This window comes from Monodelphis domestica, chromosome 1 (assembly GCF_027887165.1).
Source record: "Monodelphis domestica isolate mMonDom1 chromosome 1, mMonDom1.pri, whole genome shotgun sequence".
Lineage (NCBI taxonomy): Eukaryota > Metazoa > Chordata > Mammalia > Didelphimorphia > Didelphidae > Monodelphis > Monodelphis domestica.
Window position 1 is genome coordinate 708,067,886 of NC_077227.1, and position 17,320 is coordinate 708,085,205.

General features: G+C 51.5%; 3 protein-coding genes across 4 annotated transcripts; 2 read left to right on the forward strand and 1 right to left on the reverse strand.

Annotated features, from left to right (window-relative positions):
• The first annotated feature begins 665 nt into the window (after positions 1–665).
• Positions 666–2,874, forward strand: LOC107651274 (basic salivary proline-rich protein 3-like). Its single transcript, XM_016429999.2, has 3 exons — positions 666–817; positions 1,523–2,595; positions 2,675–2,874. Exons 1-3 carry the CDS (start codon positions 666–668, stop codon positions 2,872–2,874), a joined length of 1,425 nt encoding a protein of 474 aa, XP_016285485.2.
• Positions 1,490–6,362, reverse strand: SPATA2L (spermatogenesis associated 2 like). Its single transcript, XM_007477330.3, has 3 exons — positions 6,270–6,362; positions 5,687–5,990; positions 1,490–4,056 (listed from the first exon to the last, which is right to left on the reverse strand). Exons 2-3 carry the CDS (start codon positions 5,987–5,989, stop codon positions 3,046–3,048), a joined length of 1,314 nt encoding a protein of 437 aa, XP_007477392.1. The 5' UTR covers position 5,990; positions 6,270–6,362; the 3' UTR covers positions 1,490–3,045.
• Positions 6,363–8,615: 2,253 nt separating this feature from the next.
• LOC100618057 (uncharacterized) lies at positions 8,616–15,230 on the forward strand. 2 transcript variants are annotated; one of them, XM_007477331.3, is made up of 6 exons: positions 8,616–8,753; positions 10,198–10,305; positions 11,890–12,047; positions 12,150–12,246; positions 12,407–12,531; positions 14,085–15,230. In XM_007477331.3, exons 1-6 carry the CDS (start codon positions 8,669–8,671, stop codon positions 14,259–14,261), a joined length of 750 nt encoding a protein of 249 aa, XP_007477393.2. In that variant the 5' UTR covers positions 8,616–8,668; the 3' UTR covers positions 14,262–15,230. The 2 variants fall into 2 exon arrangements, with proteins under 2 accessions (XP_007477393.2, XP_007477394.2); XM_007477332.3 differs by having other exon boundaries at positions 11,908–12,047.
• Positions 15,231–17,320: the final 2,090 nt, after the last annotated feature.

Below are 17,320 nucleotides of genomic sequence, written 5' to 3' on the forward strand. Positions count from 1 at the left end.
GGCTCTCCATGCCCCTGCAGAGGGCCCGAGACCGTCCCGTGATGCCCCTGTAGGGCAGGGCTGGGGAGACAGCCTCCCTCCCTTTGTCTCCAAGAAGCATCAAAGCGTGTGCCTGGGGTGGCGTGCGGCTGCCCACTCTCCCCGTCCCCCGGTCAGAAGGCCTCCTTCCGGGTCCTGAGAGTTTAGTGAGGCAGAACTTGATGGGGCCACTTCTGCAGCGTGTCCTGGGCTTGGGCAAGGCCGAGGCCACCCGGAGAGCCGCCCAGCTAAGCCGAGGGTTGCGCCCAGGACCCGACTCCCACGCCAAGGCTCCTTCACGGGCCTGGAATCCGCGCTGAGGTCATCTGTCTCCCGAAGGGAGCTGGGAAGAAGATGAGGCCCCCCGCTTTGTCTGAGGCCCAATGGGAAGTGCTGGACCGGAACCTGCCCAACGGCCCGCTTCCCGCCTCCAGGACCAGCAGAGGCAAGTGGGGGAGCCTGGGGTGGCTTCGCGGGGGGAGGGGCACCGTCTCCATTCGGGGCTATTCCGCAGGCAGTCTGTACGGGTGGCTGGTGCGGGCCCCAGGCCTGTCCCTCTGCTGACTGCTCCTCAGGTTCCCCGGGTCCCTCCATCTCCCCCATCCTGCTTTTTCCTCCAGGGAAGATTTGCTAATAAAACGGGAAGGATGTTTTCTAGAACACGTCATTACCTGGTAGCAGGCCAGAGTCCCTGGGAGGACCCCAGGGTGAAAGCAGGGTTCAGGGTCAGCGGCCTGGAAAAGAGCCGCCAACCGCCCGAGGTGTCGGGGACTCCTCCCAACCCCGGAGGAGGGCTTAGGCCGAGCCCTTAACTCCTTGCTCACGTCTCCATCCCTAGTCTGGGAGGTGATGCTTGGGTGAAATGACTGCAGGCACGCGGCCCCAGGACGGGCGGCCCTCACGCTCTCGGAGGCCAGGCCCCGTTTCTTGCCTTTTTTTTTTAAGCAACGAGGTTAAGGGACGTGGCCAGGGTCACAGCTAGGATGTGTCTGAGGCCAAATTGGAACCCACCCAGGACGGGCCCTCTATCCATCGAGCCGCCTCGCTGTCCTCTGTCTTGCTTTGTATGCCAGGCGCCCTGTGCCTGGAACAAAGGAAGCCTTTAATAAACGCTTGTTGATTCTTTTGGCACCCGGCAGAGAGGCTTTTTAGGGGCTCAAACTGGGGGACGTAGGAGAGGACCCCCATCTTTAAGCAACCTTCCTTCTCACAGTGGGCAATACCCGGGAGGACTGCAAGAAGAGGAGGGGAAAGAAGAAAAGGCTTCAGAGGTCAGGTCGGGTTCAAGTCAGATTAGGGGACCCGCCAGGCAGGCTGGACTGTCCGGGGCTCAGCCTTACTGGTTTCCATGCACCTACGGGAATCGGCCGAGGGACAGGGGAGACGATGGGGTGTCTTAAGTCTGTGGGGCAGCCAGCTTTGGGGTCAGGACGGAACAGTTTGGCTAAAGAACATAGACATAGAAGCTCCCTAGTGAACACAATATCACCTCACTTTAATACAGACGGCCACCCTTCTTTCATGGTCAGCCCCAGGGGTCACAGGGGCCTTGTCAGGAAGGGAATGTTGTGGCTGGAGTCCTCTGGGCAGGGCAGAGGGGCCGACCAGCCCCCGATCATCAAATACAAACCCTCCCACTGGAGGGGGCCCTCCTTCCCCAGAAAGCAGCTCTCTCCCTGGCAGAAGGGCTAGCCCCCCAACAAATGCAAACCCTCCCACCGAAGGGGGCCCTCCAGAAAGCAGCTCCTTCCCTGGCAGAAGGGCCAGCCCCCCAACAAATACAAACCCTCCCACCGAAGGGGGCCCTCCAGAAAGCAGCTCCTTCCCTGGCAGAAGGGCCAGCCCCCCAACAAATACAAACCCTCCCACCGAAGGGGGCCCTCCAGAAAGCAGCTCTCCCTGGCGGAAGGGCCAGCCCCCCAACAAATACAAACCCTCCCACTGAAGGGGGCCCTCCAGAAAGCAGCTCCTTCCCTGGCAGAAGGGCCAGCCCCCCAACAAATACAAACCCTCCCACCGAAGGGGGCCCTCCAGAAAGCAGCTCTCCCTGGCGGAAGGGCCAGCCCCCCAACAAATACAAACCCTCCCACCGAAGGGGGCCCTCCAGAAAGCAGCTCTCCCTGGCGGAAGGGCCAGCCCCCCAACAAATACAAACCCTCCCACTGAAGGGGGCCCTCCAGAAAGCAGCTCCTTCCCTGGCAGAAGGGCCAGCCCCCCAACAAATACAAACCCTCCCACCGAAGGGGGCCCTCCAGAAAGCAGCTCTCCCTGGCGGAAGGGCCAGCCCCCCAACCGAAGGGGCCCTCCAGAAAGCAGCTCTCCCTGGCGGAAGGGCCAGCCCCCCAACAAATACAAACCCTCCCACCGAAGGGGGCCCTCCAGAAAGCAGCTCCTTCCCTGGCAGAAGGGCCAGCCCCCCAACAAATACAAACCCTCCCACCGAAGGGGGCCCTCCAGAAAACAGCTCCTTCCCTGGCAGAAGGGCCAGCCCCCCAACAAATACAAACCCTCCCACCGAAGGGGGCCCTCCAGAAAGCAGCTCTCCCTGGCGGAAGGGCTTCCACCTAGATGCTGAAGGTGATGGGGAGAGGGTTTGTTTTCATAGCGAGCCCCCCTGGCTTTCTCATGCCCTCACTATTTGCCTTCCATTTCCAAGAGATGGGAATTCCCTCCAGGATTCCAGCTGGCATCGCTGTAGCGCTGTTCACTTTGTCAGATACTGAGGTCGATAAGGTGGGTAAGTCTTCCAGGGCCCGAGTTTCCTGCGCTGCAAACGGGGGAGACGAGCGACGTCACGAAGCTGGCACAAGTAGTGGGTGGCAGAAGGACGGCGAAGCCAGGCCTCCCCCGGGCTGAGCACCCACATAAAGCTGCCTGTGGCCGTCTACTTGGAGGGGGGCCGAGGGTCATGGTCAGGGGACGGGGATTCTGCCCCCTCTGTGAACCAGGGGAGAAGCCGGGCTTCTCCTTGGAGACGGAGGGGGGACAAGCCTTCCAATTTGGGGGTTCCCCGTGGCCCAACTCCTCCTAAGGCCTGGCCCTGGAGGGACTCTCATAAAGCAAGGAGTCCAGCTGGGTCCTCTGCAGCCAGAGACGTCGCTGCTTCTCACTCTGCAGCTCGTGCAGCGTGTGGCCCAAGCGGCAGCTGTAGACAGCCTGGCAGTGGCTGGCATGGAGCTGGCAGCAGGTATCGCAGCAGTAGGCGGGCAGCGTGCCCACTGGCAGGCAACCATGAAGCTGGTAGCGCAGGGGCTCCCCGCCAGAGGCAGAGGGAGAAACCGGAGCCCCTTCGGCAGCCTCGAGGCGCCCCCCGATCCTGGCGTGCCGGGGGGAACGACTGGGGCTCTTGGGCCCGGCAGCTTCTGGGGTCAGCTCCCGCCTCAAGGCGATGAAGGAGAAGGTGGTTCTCTCTTCCGTGGGCTCTTCGAAGGCCTCGTAGGACAGGCTCTCCTCCACGGGCTCCTCCGCGCTCGGAGCCTCCCAGCTGCTCCCGTTCTCCCGAAGCTCCTGGGCGCTGGAGGCCACGTGGCCGGCGCCCCACAGTTTGGCGCTCTGCTCCCAAATAGGGGGCTGGTAGGCGAGCTCCGGGGAGGGCGACTCTGGCCCAGCTAGGGGCTCGCCACCGTACAGGGAATCCTCTTCGGGACCCTCTTCTTCCAGCAGGTCACTGTACAAGTCAATGCCGGCAGGGTAGGTGACCAGGGGCCTGGCGGACGGCTCCCCGGCTCCACTTAGCCGCCTCCTCAGCCGGTCCACACAAGTGTCCACGTCGCCGCTGGCTCGGCGCTCCTCAATCAGTTCCTCGGAAGACAGCAGGCTGGTCCCCAACTTGGTCAGGATCTCCCCGAGAATCTCACACTCTAACCTCAGAGCAAAGCAGCCCAGAGCCACCTGAACCAGCTCGTAGCCTGGGGGGGGAGTGACCACCACCAGGTGATGCTCGTCCCTCCTGGTGTAGCCCATCTTCTGGAAGCACTTGGTGATGAGATCCTCGGACAGCACCCCCTTCAGGAAGTGGACGTAGCCCCCGGAAAAGGTCTGCAATCCAAAAGAACCGTGTCATTGATGTAGGGGTGCCCAGCCTGTTGCAACCCACCCCCTACCCCAAATAACAACAGATTCCCATTGTGTGATTAAAAAAAAAAACCTTCTGTCCTAGATCCAGTATTGTGCATTGGTTTAAGGCAGAAGAGGGGTAAAAGCCAGGCAACGGGGAATTAAGTGACTTGCCCAGGGTCACACAGCTAGGAAGCGTCTGAGGCCACATTCGAACCCAGGTCTGGCTCTTCATCTTAAACTTAAAAGCGGCCCCCTTTCCATTGGGTTATAAAGGATTTCCTCACAAACAACCCTGTGAAGTGTGCAGTGTATTATCTTCATTTTCCAGAGAAGGAAGCTGAAAGTCAGATTTTCCCAGGGTCATTTGAACCCAGGCATCTTCTGACTCTCAGACCAACTCTCCCCCATCGATTGGGGGTGCTTAACCTGGCATCTCAGCCCTTAAGATGGAATTTGGGGGGTCCATGAATTCAGGTGAACAATCACATCTTTATTTTCACTCACCTCTCACCTGAATCGAGCACTGCCTTCACTCGTTTAAGAACAGGGGTCTCTGCGGGGGGTCCCTAGGCTCCTCCAGACCGCCAGGGGGTCCACGACTGACTGCCCTCTAGACCAAGTCCCTGCCTCTCTGGCCAGGACACCTGCGGTCCGGACCCCCCAGCAGGTGTCGCTGCTGAGATAACCTGCTTTGAGAGTTGTTGCCCGGGTTCCTGAGGAGGCTGGCGTTGCCATGGTAACCGAGTGGAGGTGTTACTCTCCCACGCTGCCCAAGCTGACATCACTCAGCTACCTCCCCAACGTTCCGAATTCACAAAGTTGCTGGGGCGATCTCTTCCAGCTCATGCTAGCTGGCATCCTGACATGCCAGTTCATTGATGCCCTGAAGAAACCTTCTTTAGGCTCTATTCCTTCTGGCCATAAAATAAAGTGAGTGAAACGAGTGCCAGCCACGCCATCTCCACCTGATCAGGAACTGGGCCATTTCTGGAGTCTGGCCCGGTTCCCTGGGACACATGCAGGCTATTCCCCATCTGCTCGCAGGATGGGCCTTCAGAAATCGTTTTGGCCCAATACTTTGTGTTTTACTCATGAGGAAACAGACGCAGAAAAGGAAGATGGCTCCCGGGAGTTGAGTGGCGGGGTTGGGATTTGAACTTGACCCCAGATCCTGCCCACTTTCCACCTGGTGTCTGCCTAGCTACTTACCCTCACTCTAGCAATAAACTTCCCAGGACCCTCCATCTAGGCGGCCTCTCCCAACCCACTCCTAGAAAGGTTCCCAGTGTGAGACATCTGTGACCCCCCCCCCCCCGCGGGGATAGAATAACGGGGAGGAGGAGGAGAAAGGTGAATTTTGAAGCTTGGGCACCTTGCCTAGGCTCTGGTGCCCTTTTACCCCTAGGAGAAGGCGGAAGGTCTGGGCCACACAGCTATTCTACTCCTCTGGCCCCAGAAAGAGCTACCAGCCCCCCAGCCTTCCCCCACCACACTCGGAACAAGTGCGGGTTGCATTTCTTCTCCCCACCCCCATCCGATGCCCAGCACACAACTCGGGCCCAGCGGCCCTTTGCCCTGGCGGAGGGGGGAATTCCGGGGCCGCTTCTACCTTGATGGTGGTGAACTCCTTCCTCCAGGGGAAGAGGTAGAGGTGGACAGCGGCGAGCTCCAGAAGCTCGAACGCTCGGGCCAGGTTGCGCAGGGCAGGGGCCAGGTCGCTTCGGCCCCACAGCCCGTCGGTGAAGAGGGCCAGGGCGTCGTCCTGGAGCAGCCCATGCAGGTCGAAGTCCTCCACCAGGATCTGCCAGAGCACGGCCCGCAGGGTGGGGTCCGCACAGACGCCCGCGCCCCCTCTGCGCCGCTCTCTCTCCAAGCACAGACGGTAGTCTTCCGACAGGGAGCTGGCCCCCATCCTGGGGGGCGGTGGGGGGACGATTAGATGCTGAGCACCGCCGACCTCCCCCAGGATCCCTCCTCGAGCACCTTCCACCGCCCCCAGCCCAGAGCCCCGGGGCAGAAACCCACAAGCCGAACCAGATGTTCTCCCCTGGCCCACCGGGAGTCCGAGCCAGATGTGCCCCAGCGGAGAACCAGGCTCGGGCTGCCCCCACCCACACCCGCCCCCGGTTCCGAGCCTCAGCCCCGAGACAGGAATGGTCAGGGAGGACGGGAGCCCGGGGAGGTGTCTCTACCTGTCCAGGTTCCCCAAGTCGCCTCCAACGCCCAACGAATAACCCAAAGCCCAAAGGACCAGCAGGGCCCTTCCGGCTTCGCGGGGGTCTCTCCCCCCTATTGGTCAGACAGGGGGCTGACGTATATGGGGCGTGGTTTGGGTTCCGCCCCCCCTTCCCCGCCCAATTTTGGAGTTTAACTGTGTCCTTGCCGGGCAGAAAGAGATGAAAAAGGGACGGGGGGGGGGGGGGGGGGAGGGGCGGGGAAGGGAGGAAGGGGGTTCCTGCACGGATGGGTGATAAGGGTGAGGGACGCAGCGGAGAAGGACGGAGGTGGGGTCCCACCTGGGGACAAGGAGCCAGGAAGACAGTTAGGGGCGGGTTTCCCTAATTTATCACCTCACGGGTTGTCATCAGCTTCCAGATTTGCTATAGGAAAGTCAGACTTTGCCGCTCTAGGTAGGAGACTGCAGCCAAGTTCCTGTCCCCTGCTAGGTCTCAGTTTCCTCTTCTACAAAACGAGAAAGAGTCTGACTATGTGTCTTCCAGCTCTCAGTCTCACCATCCAACTAGGGTCCTTGGCTAGAGGGCAAGGGCTCCGGGGAGCCTGAATTTGGAAGGACTGCGGCTCGTGACTCACGACTCACGTTGCGGGGGGGTGTTGAGGGGGAGGCTGAAAGAACCAGGAAAATCGTGCTCTTTGCCTAGGACCACGGCTAGCCAGAGGCCAGCTTCTTTCTGCCAGGTCCGGCCCGAAAAGCTCTCTGTCCAGCCACTAGTTTCAGCCTCGCTCCTTGAGAAGCGATGCCTCCTGTCAGGGTATCCGCGGCACAAATTAATACCACTAAGACCCGAAACCTAGCTTCTCGTCCCAGCCTTGTCCCAGCTTTGCTATGGGCCCCTTTAGGAGCCTCAGTCTCCTCGCCTGTAAAACGAGCGCTGTGAAGAACAAGTAAAATCAGGGAGTCGGGAGCCTTCGGTCTCTTCCCTCCGTTCCGCTACTCCCCATTCTCTTTCTTCTGAGCCCACCGCAGGCACCCAGTTTCGCTGGGCCGCTAGGTGGCAATGCTGAGCCGCTAGAGATCTCCCTCGAGAAAAAAGGCTAGCCTCTAACCTCCGCAGCCTGCCGGTGTCACTTTTGAATTCACCCTCCTCGTTTTACAGGTGAGGAAACCGAGTCCCAGAGAGAGGAAGGACTTGCCCAAGATCGTCTAACACATCAGAGAGAAAAGCAGGATTCAAACCTAGGTCTTTTAGAGGGCCCTTTTCCAGAATCCCAAAACAAACTGGCTCGGTCGGCATGGAGTACTCCGAGCCCTTGAAAGGCTTCGTAGAGGAGTGGGCTTACTTTAAGCAGGGCGTAAGGGAGGAGAGATGGGGCTGGGCAGGCACCTTCTGGATGCTGTGACTCGCAGTTGTCTCGAGGATAGCACAGAGAAGGGAGAAAGCCCGGGGGATATAGAAAGAGAACTGGGGCATCTGGATCTCACGCTCCATTCCACCATGTACTGGAATGCATGGGCAGAAAGGGTAGAAAGGTATTTTTAGGCTCAATGTGCAAAACGGTCTCTCCAAACATGGAATGAATTCCTTTCTTCCCAGACAAAGTCGGGAAGGCAGCAAGGTGGTTCAATGCATAGAGCAAAGGACCTGAAGCCAGCAAGATCTGAGTTCAAATTCTGCCTCACATTCTTAATAGCTGGGTGACCCTGTAACCTCTGGTAGCCTCAGTTTCCTCAAATGTAAAAACAGATGATAATAATAGCCCCTACCTCCCAGTGTTGTTGTGAGGACCAATTGATAGGCATATAGTGTTTACTTAGCTCGGTATGTACATGGCACCTAATAAGCCCTATATGAAATGCAGGCTGCAATTATTATACAGATGACCATTTGTTGAAGAAGTTGGGTAAGACAGCTGGGTATTTCAGTGGATAAAACAAAGGACTTGAGGCCAGAAAGACCTGAATTCAAATCTTGCCTCTATGCCTCAGTTTCTTTATCTGTAAAATAGAGATAACAAATAACGCGATTGTTGTGAGATTCGAATAAGATAATGTAAAAAGTGCTTCGTAATTTTTTTTTTTTAAGCTAAGCTCTTGTCTTAGAGGGGATTCACTGGACCAGTTAACCTGTGAGACAAGTTTCTTTCCCTCTTGGTAAAATGGGAAAGTCAGAGCTTGAAATTTCTAAACTCCTTTCCAGTTCTGTATTCTGGACTACACAATAGACCTAGTAAATTAGCTTGAAGAATTTGGGGGGGTTGGCTGGCAGCCCAGGGGGCGGAACCAACACCTACCAAGTGCTGGAGGATTGGCCAATGAGGGGCTCTAAGGGCGTGTTCTCCAAGGAGCTTTCTCTACTTATCTTTCCTCTCTGGCAACATTTGGCTTGGTCTTCGGGGCACCCTCCGAGGCAGCATGTCTCCTTCTGAGCGCCTGGTCCTGGTGTTGGGAGGAGCTGGGACCGTGGGCTCTGGGATTGTGAAGTCGCTCCTGGAGAAGGGTGAGGAGCTTTGGGAAGAGTATTTTGGGTGGGATCATGGCCCCCCAGTTGGGTGGGAGCTCATTGGGGGATGCAGAAAGCTGCAAAATAAGGTTGGAGAGGATAGAAGGTTGGGGAAATCATTTGAGGCATTCCCAGGGCACGAAAACCTGGGTCATAATATTTAGAACTAGAAGGAACTGAAGTCCAATTTCTTATTTTACAGAAAGGGACACCGAGGCCCAACGAGATCACAGCTAGGAAGTGGCAAAGTTCAGTTTGGATCCCCGTCCTTTGACTACAAATTCAATGTGCTTTCCACTCTACCTTGCTGGTATTGTGGAAGCTCTGCAGGGTATCCAGGCTCAGCTCAGTACCCATTCCTCATAGTCCTGGGAGGATATTCTCATAGCACCTGGGAAAGAGCTAATCCCGAGTTTCTCATGCCAACCTAGCCCCAGATTTCCATAGAGTTCCTGGACAACGAGTCTGGCCAAGTTCTACTTTCTATTTGAGTCCCTATTGGACTGCAGGGGGAAGGAGATGCATATGTGGGATGGGGAGATGGCCAGGAGCCTAGTGGGAGAACACCCTGGCTGTAAGACAGTACTCCAGCTCCCAGGAAGTTTCTTCCATTCCCATCTCTCGAACCCCAGACTATTTAAACATTCTGGGCATCAGCTACTTAATCTGAGGTGAAGTGGCTATAGGATTTAGGTCTAGAGAGCACCAATAGGGAGTATATAATCCAGAGGATCTTAACCTAGGATCTATGGATAGGTTCCATGAATTTGGATGAGAAAAAAAAAATTACATCTTCATTTTCACTGATATTTAAGTGAAATCCAGCAATTTAGCAATTGTGAATTTTAAGGTGCTAATTTTAAAAAATATTCATTTAAAATTACTAATTATTCTGAGAAAGGGCCAACGGGGGGCTTTCTTAGACTGTCAAAGGGTTTTGCCAGACAAAAAAGAAGTGAAGTATCTCTAATACAATCCGACTTTTTCATTTTAGAGATGAGGAAACTTTGGCTCAAGGGGAAGACTTGTCTAAAATCAAAAGAAGTGGCAAAGCTGAGATTTGAATTCTGGTTTCCTCTAATTGTTTCTCATTTGTCCTTTGAAATTAGATGATTCCTTCTAGTTCTAAATTTCTGGAATTCATTTGCTTCCTAATGGACTCAAGTTGGGTTAGATAGATGGATAGATGGATGGATAGATGGGGAGGGAGGGAGGAGGAGGAGGAGGAGGAGGAGAGAGAGAGAGAGAGAGAGAGAGAGAGAGAGAGAGAGAGAGAGAGAGAGAGAGAGAGAGAGAGAGAGAGAGAGAGAGAGAGAGAAAGGGAGGGAGAGAGAGAGAAAGCTCTGACTGTCTCCTGGCCCCACTCTTGGTAAGTAGGATCCCACTCCGCAATCCCATGTTTCTGAGAGCCTTGGACCTGACCATCCTCCATCTCCCATAGGGTTCCAGGTTGCTGTCATCTCCCGGGATGCTGAGCGACTGGAGAAGCTTCGGAGCTTCCTACCAGCAGAAGCTCACAATCGCCTGTTCACCCTGGTCGGGGATGTTGGTGAGTGAGTGAGTCACCTCCTTAGGTATAGGGTGGGGCAGGGATTCTGGGAGTGCCCAAGGCAATGGGGGTTGGTCCTTGGGCTCACACTGAGAGGCAAATGTGAACCTCCAATGTGTTCTGGGGACAGATACCAGGGGAGGAGAAGGCAGGGATCAAAATTGAAGGCTGGTGGGGTGGGGGTGGGGGGAAAGGTAAGAACTCTTAAAGTTGAACTCTTAATCTTTTCTTTGTCCTGGACCCTACATGGGCCTGGTGAAGTCTGGACCCCTCCTCAAAATAGCGTTTTAAAAGAAAAAGAAAAGAAAAAAATTTCATAAATAAAAACACATGATGTTATAAAAGAAACAAATTCTATTGAAATTCGTTTTTAACTAATGGGGGAGTGGTATGAATTCATTGTGAGATAACAGGAAGTACTAATGATAGTAAAGTCTTCCCTTCAAGTTTCCTACCTTGCAACAAAGTCCCATCCTAGCTCCATGGAGCATTTGAAGATGGGAAAGTGAAGATGGGAAAGATATTGTAAGCATAGTGGACAGCATAAGCAGAGGCCAGGAGGCAGGAAAGCACAGTGCTGGGTACATGATAAGTGTTTACTAAATGTTTGTTGACTGACACAGAGTATGGTGAGGAGAGGAGAGCTGTCTGATTTCTATGGAACATAAAAGTATACAGGAGGGAATAACAATGTAAGGGTGTTGGACTGGATGACTAATATCCCTTTCGGCTCTAAATCTAGGATCTCATACAACTTCCCCATTTGACAGATGAGACAAGTGAGTCCCAGAGCTATTTGGCAAGAAGTTTGCTCAAAGCAGAGCTAGAATCTGAATTCATATCACAGGCCTGAATTTTAGAATTGAAAGCCCTTTTAGTGGCAAGCTAATCCTTTTGCTGTTATTCAGTGGTGATTTTCTTGGCAAAGATTCTAGAGTGGGTTGCCATTTCCTCCTCCAGCACATTTTATAGGTGAGGAAACTGAGGCAAACAGGGTGAAGTGACTTGCTTAGGGTCACACAGCTAGGTATGGGTCTGAGGCTGGATTTGAACTCAGATCTTTCTGACTCTAGGCCTGGCACTCTATTATACCACCTAGCTGCCTCATCTAATCCTACTCCCATCTGAAAGAGATATTTGCAACATGCTCAGGCCCTTGAGTACAGGTCCAGAGCTCTTTCTACTAAGTCCATGTTCAGATAAGGAAACTAAAGCCCAAGGAAGTGTACCCAAGCAAATTTGTCCCCCAAATTGCCCAGAGCAATTTGCCCAAGATCACAGAAGTATGAAGCTTTGGAAACAGGTTCTGAACTCAGCTCTCCTGACTCTAGTCAGTGTTGTTTCTACTGTGCCACACCAAGAGGCTAGTCTAGGACTCCCGGATGTCAGCCAGCTCAAAAGCAATGTAGGGATCAGCCAAATGAAATGACAAGTGAAGGATGCCCCTTCATGTATAGACATGGACACACACCCTCCCAATTCCACCCCTAGAGGGAATGTGGCCATCTTCAGAGAACCCGTATACTTTCTCCAAGGCAGGATGAAGTAAAAGGGGGATGCCCACTCTCTCAACCATCACCCTAGTTCCCTTTCCTTCTGTAGGCACTGAGGATGGAGCAGAAGCAGCCAAGGCAGCCCTTCTGGGAGGAGGCAAGAAGGTCACTGATGTGGTATCTGCTTTGGGCTTCAGCTGGTGGCAAGGAGGGGCACCCCATACTCAGACCCTGCAGGAGCTGCAGTGGGTATGCAGGGAATGTGGGGTGGGGAAGGAGGAAGATAAGAGGAAATAGTCGGGGTTGGAAGTGGGAAGAGCTATGGTTGAGACAAAGATCCCACCTGTCTAGGTCCTGGAAACTTTGCTCCTGAGTACTTTCACTTCCTGGAAAGCCTTCTTTCCCCTGGTCTGGGAAAACCCTGGAGGCTCCTACACCTTTATCACTGGTAAGGCTCTGGCCTTGGGCCTAGACAATAAGCAAGGGAGGGGTCCCCTGGGTGGTGTGGGAGCCCCACTGTAGAGTTATTGTTGGGGTTGTCCATCCCCTTCCCTCCCATCTCCTAACTAGATGCCCAGCATTTGTCCTCCTTTTCTGTTGTGTTCTAGGGAGTGCAGGAGATCGTCTGCTCAGGCCAGGCACAGGCTTCCTGACCCTGGGGGCTTCAGGGGCCCTGGCCTTCAGCAGGGTGGTACGTGAAGAGTACCCAGATGTGCCCTGTAAGCTGAATGAGGTGAGAGCCTTGGGGGCAAAGTCTATGGACAAGAGCCTATTATAACCTTCGTCCAGGGCATGAGACATTGGGGTGGGGGGCACAACTAGGGGTCTTTTTTTACCCTGATAAGTATGAATGATTTATTTAAGCCATCTCAATCACAGGCAAAATGATAAAATGTCAGCACATTTGTCACGTGTGGTGCCCTAGAATCTTCCAATCCATATTCAGAAACAGTGATGCTCCAGCAGCTGCTGTGGTTGACAGCACCTGATTAGCCTGGTCCAAGTTTTCTTTACTCATCCTCATAACCAGATGGGAGAGAATTGAGGAGATCGTTATGGAACAGAGTAGGGTTCCAAAGACCTCCTCAAATAGATATTTAGCTTGCTAGCTCTGGGGGAGACTTAAAGATTTTACATAAGACACAGTCCCTGGCCTCATGGAGCTTTTGATCCAGAAGGGGATTAGACATAAACACAGCTAGCTATAATATAAAATAAAAGAGACGTAAACTGCTATGTGAGGTCTGAGGAAGAAATAGTCTTTATTGACTGAGTAACCGAGAAGACTTCATGGAGATGGTAGCATTTGGGTTGGGATTTTAAAAGTAAGCATGAATTTACAGTTATAATTAGTAATTCTGGTGCCTGGGACCATTTGCATTGTGTGTAATATGGAGGCCCAATGTTTATGTGGAGATGGGGGTATAAATTCACTGTGAGACACTAGGAAGTACTGATGATAGCATTGTCTGTGACCTCTAAATTTCCCACTTTATGGCAAAGATCTGATGGTCCCATCCTAGTTTTAGCTCCATTCAGTGTTTGAAGCTAGAGAAGGTGGAAGCATTCTAAGCATAGGGGATAGCATAAACAAAGTCATGAAGGTTGGAGAACACAGTGCCTGGCATACAGTAAGAGCTTAATTAATGCTTGTTGGCTGACAAAGAATATGGTGAGGTGGGGAGAGTTGTCTAGTTCATATGGAGCATCAAGTACACAGAAGGGAATAATAGGAAATAAGGCAAGAATTGTGCAGGGCAAAGGAGGCTTGATCGTTATTTAGAAGGCAATCAAGAGCTACAAGAAACAGTTAAAAACAGTTGTGATGTGACCAGATGAATGCAGGAGGGAAGTAAGTCTGACAGTTGGTATGAAGGGCAGATTGGAGGGGCTGGAAGTTGCCTTCTATTTGCTGCTTCAGAAGCTGCCCTCTATTTGGATATTGGTTGGGGAAAGAGGTGAATATACAGAAGACATACATGGAGGAGGCAGGAATCATTTTCAGAGAGGGCCAGCTGGTCTACCTGTTGTTCCACAGTTCTTCCTGACTTGAGTTTAACTCAATAATCATTTATTAAATGCTTCCTTTCTGCCAGGTCCTGTGCTCAGCAGGAGGAGTGCAAAAATGGGGTAAGCCTGCTTGTAGGAGGCTATACTCATTGAGCTGAACTTTAAATGGGATGAGAGTTTCCAAGAGGCACCTCTCCCTGCTCTGACTCCCATTGAACTATGTTCTATGTAAAGAAAGAGAAGCTGATGATCTTTTTCTGTTTCTCTAACACTTAGGTGAAGATCAACATGGGGGTTGCTCTCCCTGAAGCCCTGGGTCCTGGTTTTGTCAGCCATTTGGAGGTTGGCCAGGCTGTGGCCTCCCTGGTGGATAAACTTGCTGTTTCACACTCTGTGCTGCATGTAGACTCTCCTGCTGACCTCCAGGTTCTGACCTCAGATGGGAAACTGTGACCCTCTACTTTCCCCCAGGAAGTGTGCACTGTCTCCAACTGGCCACCACCTTTGCCCCTATATTTTCCTTCCCTTCTCTTGATAGAGAGCTTCCTTTTTGGGTTGAGGATGCTTCTAAAAGCTCCCTTAGCCTGAGTTGTCCCTATATTGAACTTCCTGTTTTCTGTATCACTCCTTTTTATTACTCAAATCCCTTCCAGTTGGAACCTCAGATGATTTCTGCCTTTCCTTTTGGGAATGGTGGAAGACAACATGCTGAGTGGTCCAGGATCTTGCTACACCAGGGACAGGGTAGGAACTGAACAACCTAGAATGTCAATAACATTTCTGAGGTCCATTGATCCCAGTTATTAGGAGGAAAGCTCAGGTGCTCCAGGCTTTTGGTAAGAAATGATGCAGATAGAAGAAGCTACTCCCAAAGTATCTAGCCACTGGATTTGTAACTGATGGAGACCCTGGGTCCTAGTGAGAGGGTGGGGACAGAAGGACAGTAAGGAACCAAGACACAGAAGTGAAGCCTTAGGCTTGTGTCCCCCCACCCCACCCCAACTCAGGCCAGACTCACACAGTACAAGAGTATTTTCCAAGAAATAGTATCTGTAGTCATCTGAGCATCACCTCCTCTCCCCAATTCCCATCCCAGAGGTCAGAGACACAGGGTAATAGCAACTGACAAGATGAGGAACATGGAAAATGACCACCAGTCCCTGGAGAGGAGTCCTTATCTAGTTCCACTTGTTTTCCCCTATGTGTTTTGTCCCCTATTCCACCATCCTCCTCTCTTCTATTTGGAATACCTTCCACTTCCTAGAATACTTATCCTTCCTAGTCTGATCCTTAACTGAACCATTTCCAATGATATTTCCCTAGGCTGAGGCAGATTATATCGTTAAACCCCCTTCCCTTGAGATGCCCAATATTTCTCCCAATCATTTTGTTCTCTTTTAATAAAATTTGTACAAATTCCAAGTTGCTTCTGATCCTTGGCTGGGGGTTCTCCAGGAGTGAACTCTCTTGAATCTTGGCACTCAATGGGTTGCAAAAAGGGAAATAAAATACAACAAACATTTATTAGGCATCTAATATGTATCAGGCCCTGTCCTATGTCTTAGGGATATAAACACAGAAACATGAGTCAGTCCTCAAGGAACTAACATTTGAGGGAAATATAAACACAAATGAACACAAAATAAATGTAATTTTGCTACTACATGGAATGCTTTAATAGGAGGAATAAGAAATATGATTAACATTATTTTAGTTCAAGGTTTTGTTTCATATGTTAACTCATTTGATTCCCACAACAAATCACTGCTCTTAAAAATGGTGACCTTGGATTATGTCAAGGTCACAATAGAACTATCCAACATTTTCCTTTCCTATAGAAATGTTCAAGAACAGAGATGGAGAAGTTAAGTGTAACCATGGTGACCAGATCCACTCCAAATTTATTTCATCTCATCTCGCAACTACAGTAAGGTCATCCTTCCACTCCTCCCTGATTGTTACACTCCCTACAACAACTGTCTCATACCCTATTTTCTCTCCTTCTATCCCACTCCCTCATTCCAATCCTCACAGTGGAACACAATGGAACCTTATACCTAATTGCTCTTTGCCTTGAACTTCTTCTTCTCCTGCTCTCTTTATTTCATATCCCCTTGACATTATTTCTTCCTCCACTTCTCCTCTGTTCCTGCCTCTGATGAAAGGGTAGCCCTTTTTCCTGGCCAAGTCACTTAACCTTGTTTGCCTCAGTTTCTTCATCAGTAAAATGAACTGGAGAAGGAAACTACAAAACACTCTAATGTCTGCCAAGAAAACCCCAAATCATGTCATGAAGAGTCAGCCACAACTGAAAAATGAATAAACTGAACTGGACATTTTTGAACTGGATGTTCCATAGGCATCTCAAAACAGAACTCATTTTTTCCCTGAAAATCCATGCCACTTCTGAACTTCCCTCTTCCTGTTGAGGGCACTGCCATTCTTTCAATTGCTCAAGTTCACAACTTTGGAGGCATCCTTATTCTCCCTCATCCCACCGATCCATTCAGCTGTCAGATCTGGTTGTTCTACCCCCACATCTCTTGCATCCCTTCCCTTCACTCAACTCAGCAGCTGCCTTCAGAGCCTCGTTCAGGTTTCTCCTTACCTTTCATTTGAACCATTGCAGCAGACACCTAATTGCTTTCCCTGTCTCTAGGCTTTTGATAGTGAAGTAGTTTAATAGAAGTCTGATTGTGTCACTCCCCTTCAAACTCCAGTGGTTCCTTATTCTCTCTACAGTTAAATATAAACTCCCCTGGTTGTCATTGAAAGCCCTTTACAACTTTTTTATATATTGCCCTCCTCTATGAACTCTTTGATCCAGCCAAACCAGCCCTCTTACCACTCACCATGCATAATACACTTCCTAAAGGCTGTCCTCCATTCCTGAAAGGCATTCCCTTCTCACCATCATCTTTTAGAACCCCTAGATTCCTTCCTTGGGCAGCTGGGGTGGGGAGCAACAGGTAGAGTACTGTGCCTGGACTCAGAAGTCAGAAATATTGATCTCCCTGAGTTCAAATCTGACCTCAAACACTTATTAGCTGTGTGACCCTGGACAAATCACTTTGTTTGCCTCAGTTTCCTCATCTGTAAAATGAGCTGGAGAAGGAAATGGCAAACCACTCCAGTATCTTTGCCAATAAAACCTCAAATGGGGTCATGAAGAGTAGGACACATCTAAAAATGACTGAACAACAATGACAACCAAATTATGCCATGTCAGAATTGGTTGAAGGAACTGGTGATGTGTGGACTAGAGAAAATAAAACTTTGAGGTGACAGGATCACTATCTTCAAGTTCTTAAGGGGATGTCATAGGGAACAACAACAATAGTAGCATTTGTAGAGTTTATATTTATATTTATAGAGCTGAAAGTTTGCATAGGACTTTATATGCATTATCTCTTTTGATCCTCACAACAGCCCTAGGAGGTAGGTGCTATTATTATTCTTATTTTGCAAGCAAGGAAACAGAGTCAGCAGTTGTGACTTGTCCTGGGTTGTTA

Coding starts and splice junctions, on each gene's coding strand:
- SPATA2L (XM_007477330.3), bottom strand. CDS start 5,989: ATGGGGGCCAGCTCCCTGTCGGAAGACTACCGTCTGTGCTTGGAGAGA. Junction 4,057..5,686: donor AGGAGTTCACCACCATCAAG/GTAGAAGCGGCC, acceptor TTTGGATTGCAG/ACCTTTTCCGGGGGCTACGT.
- LOC107651274 (XM_016429999.2), top strand. CDS start 666: ATGTTTTCTAGAACACGTCATTACCTGGTAGCAGGCCAGAGTCCCTGG. Junction 818..1,522: donor AACCCCGGAGGAGGGCTTAG/GCCGAGCCCTTA, acceptor ACTTTAATACAG/ACGGCCACCCTTCTTTCATG. Junction 2,596..2,674: donor CTTCCACCTAGATGCTGAAG/GTGATGGGGAGA, acceptor TCCATTTCCAAG/AGATGGGAATTCCCTCCAGG.
- LOC100618057 (XM_007477331.3), top strand. CDS start 8,669: ATGTCTCCTTCTGAGCGCCTGGTCCTGGTGTTGGGAGGAGCTGGGACC. Junction 12,048..12,149: donor CCCTGCAGGAGCTGCAGTGG/GTATGCAGGGAA, acceptor CCACCTGTCTAG/GTCCTGGAAACTTTGCTCCT. Junction 12,247..12,406: donor CTCCTACACCTTTATCACTG/GTAAGGCTCTGG, acceptor GTTGTGTTCTAG/GGAGTGCAGGAGATCGTCTG.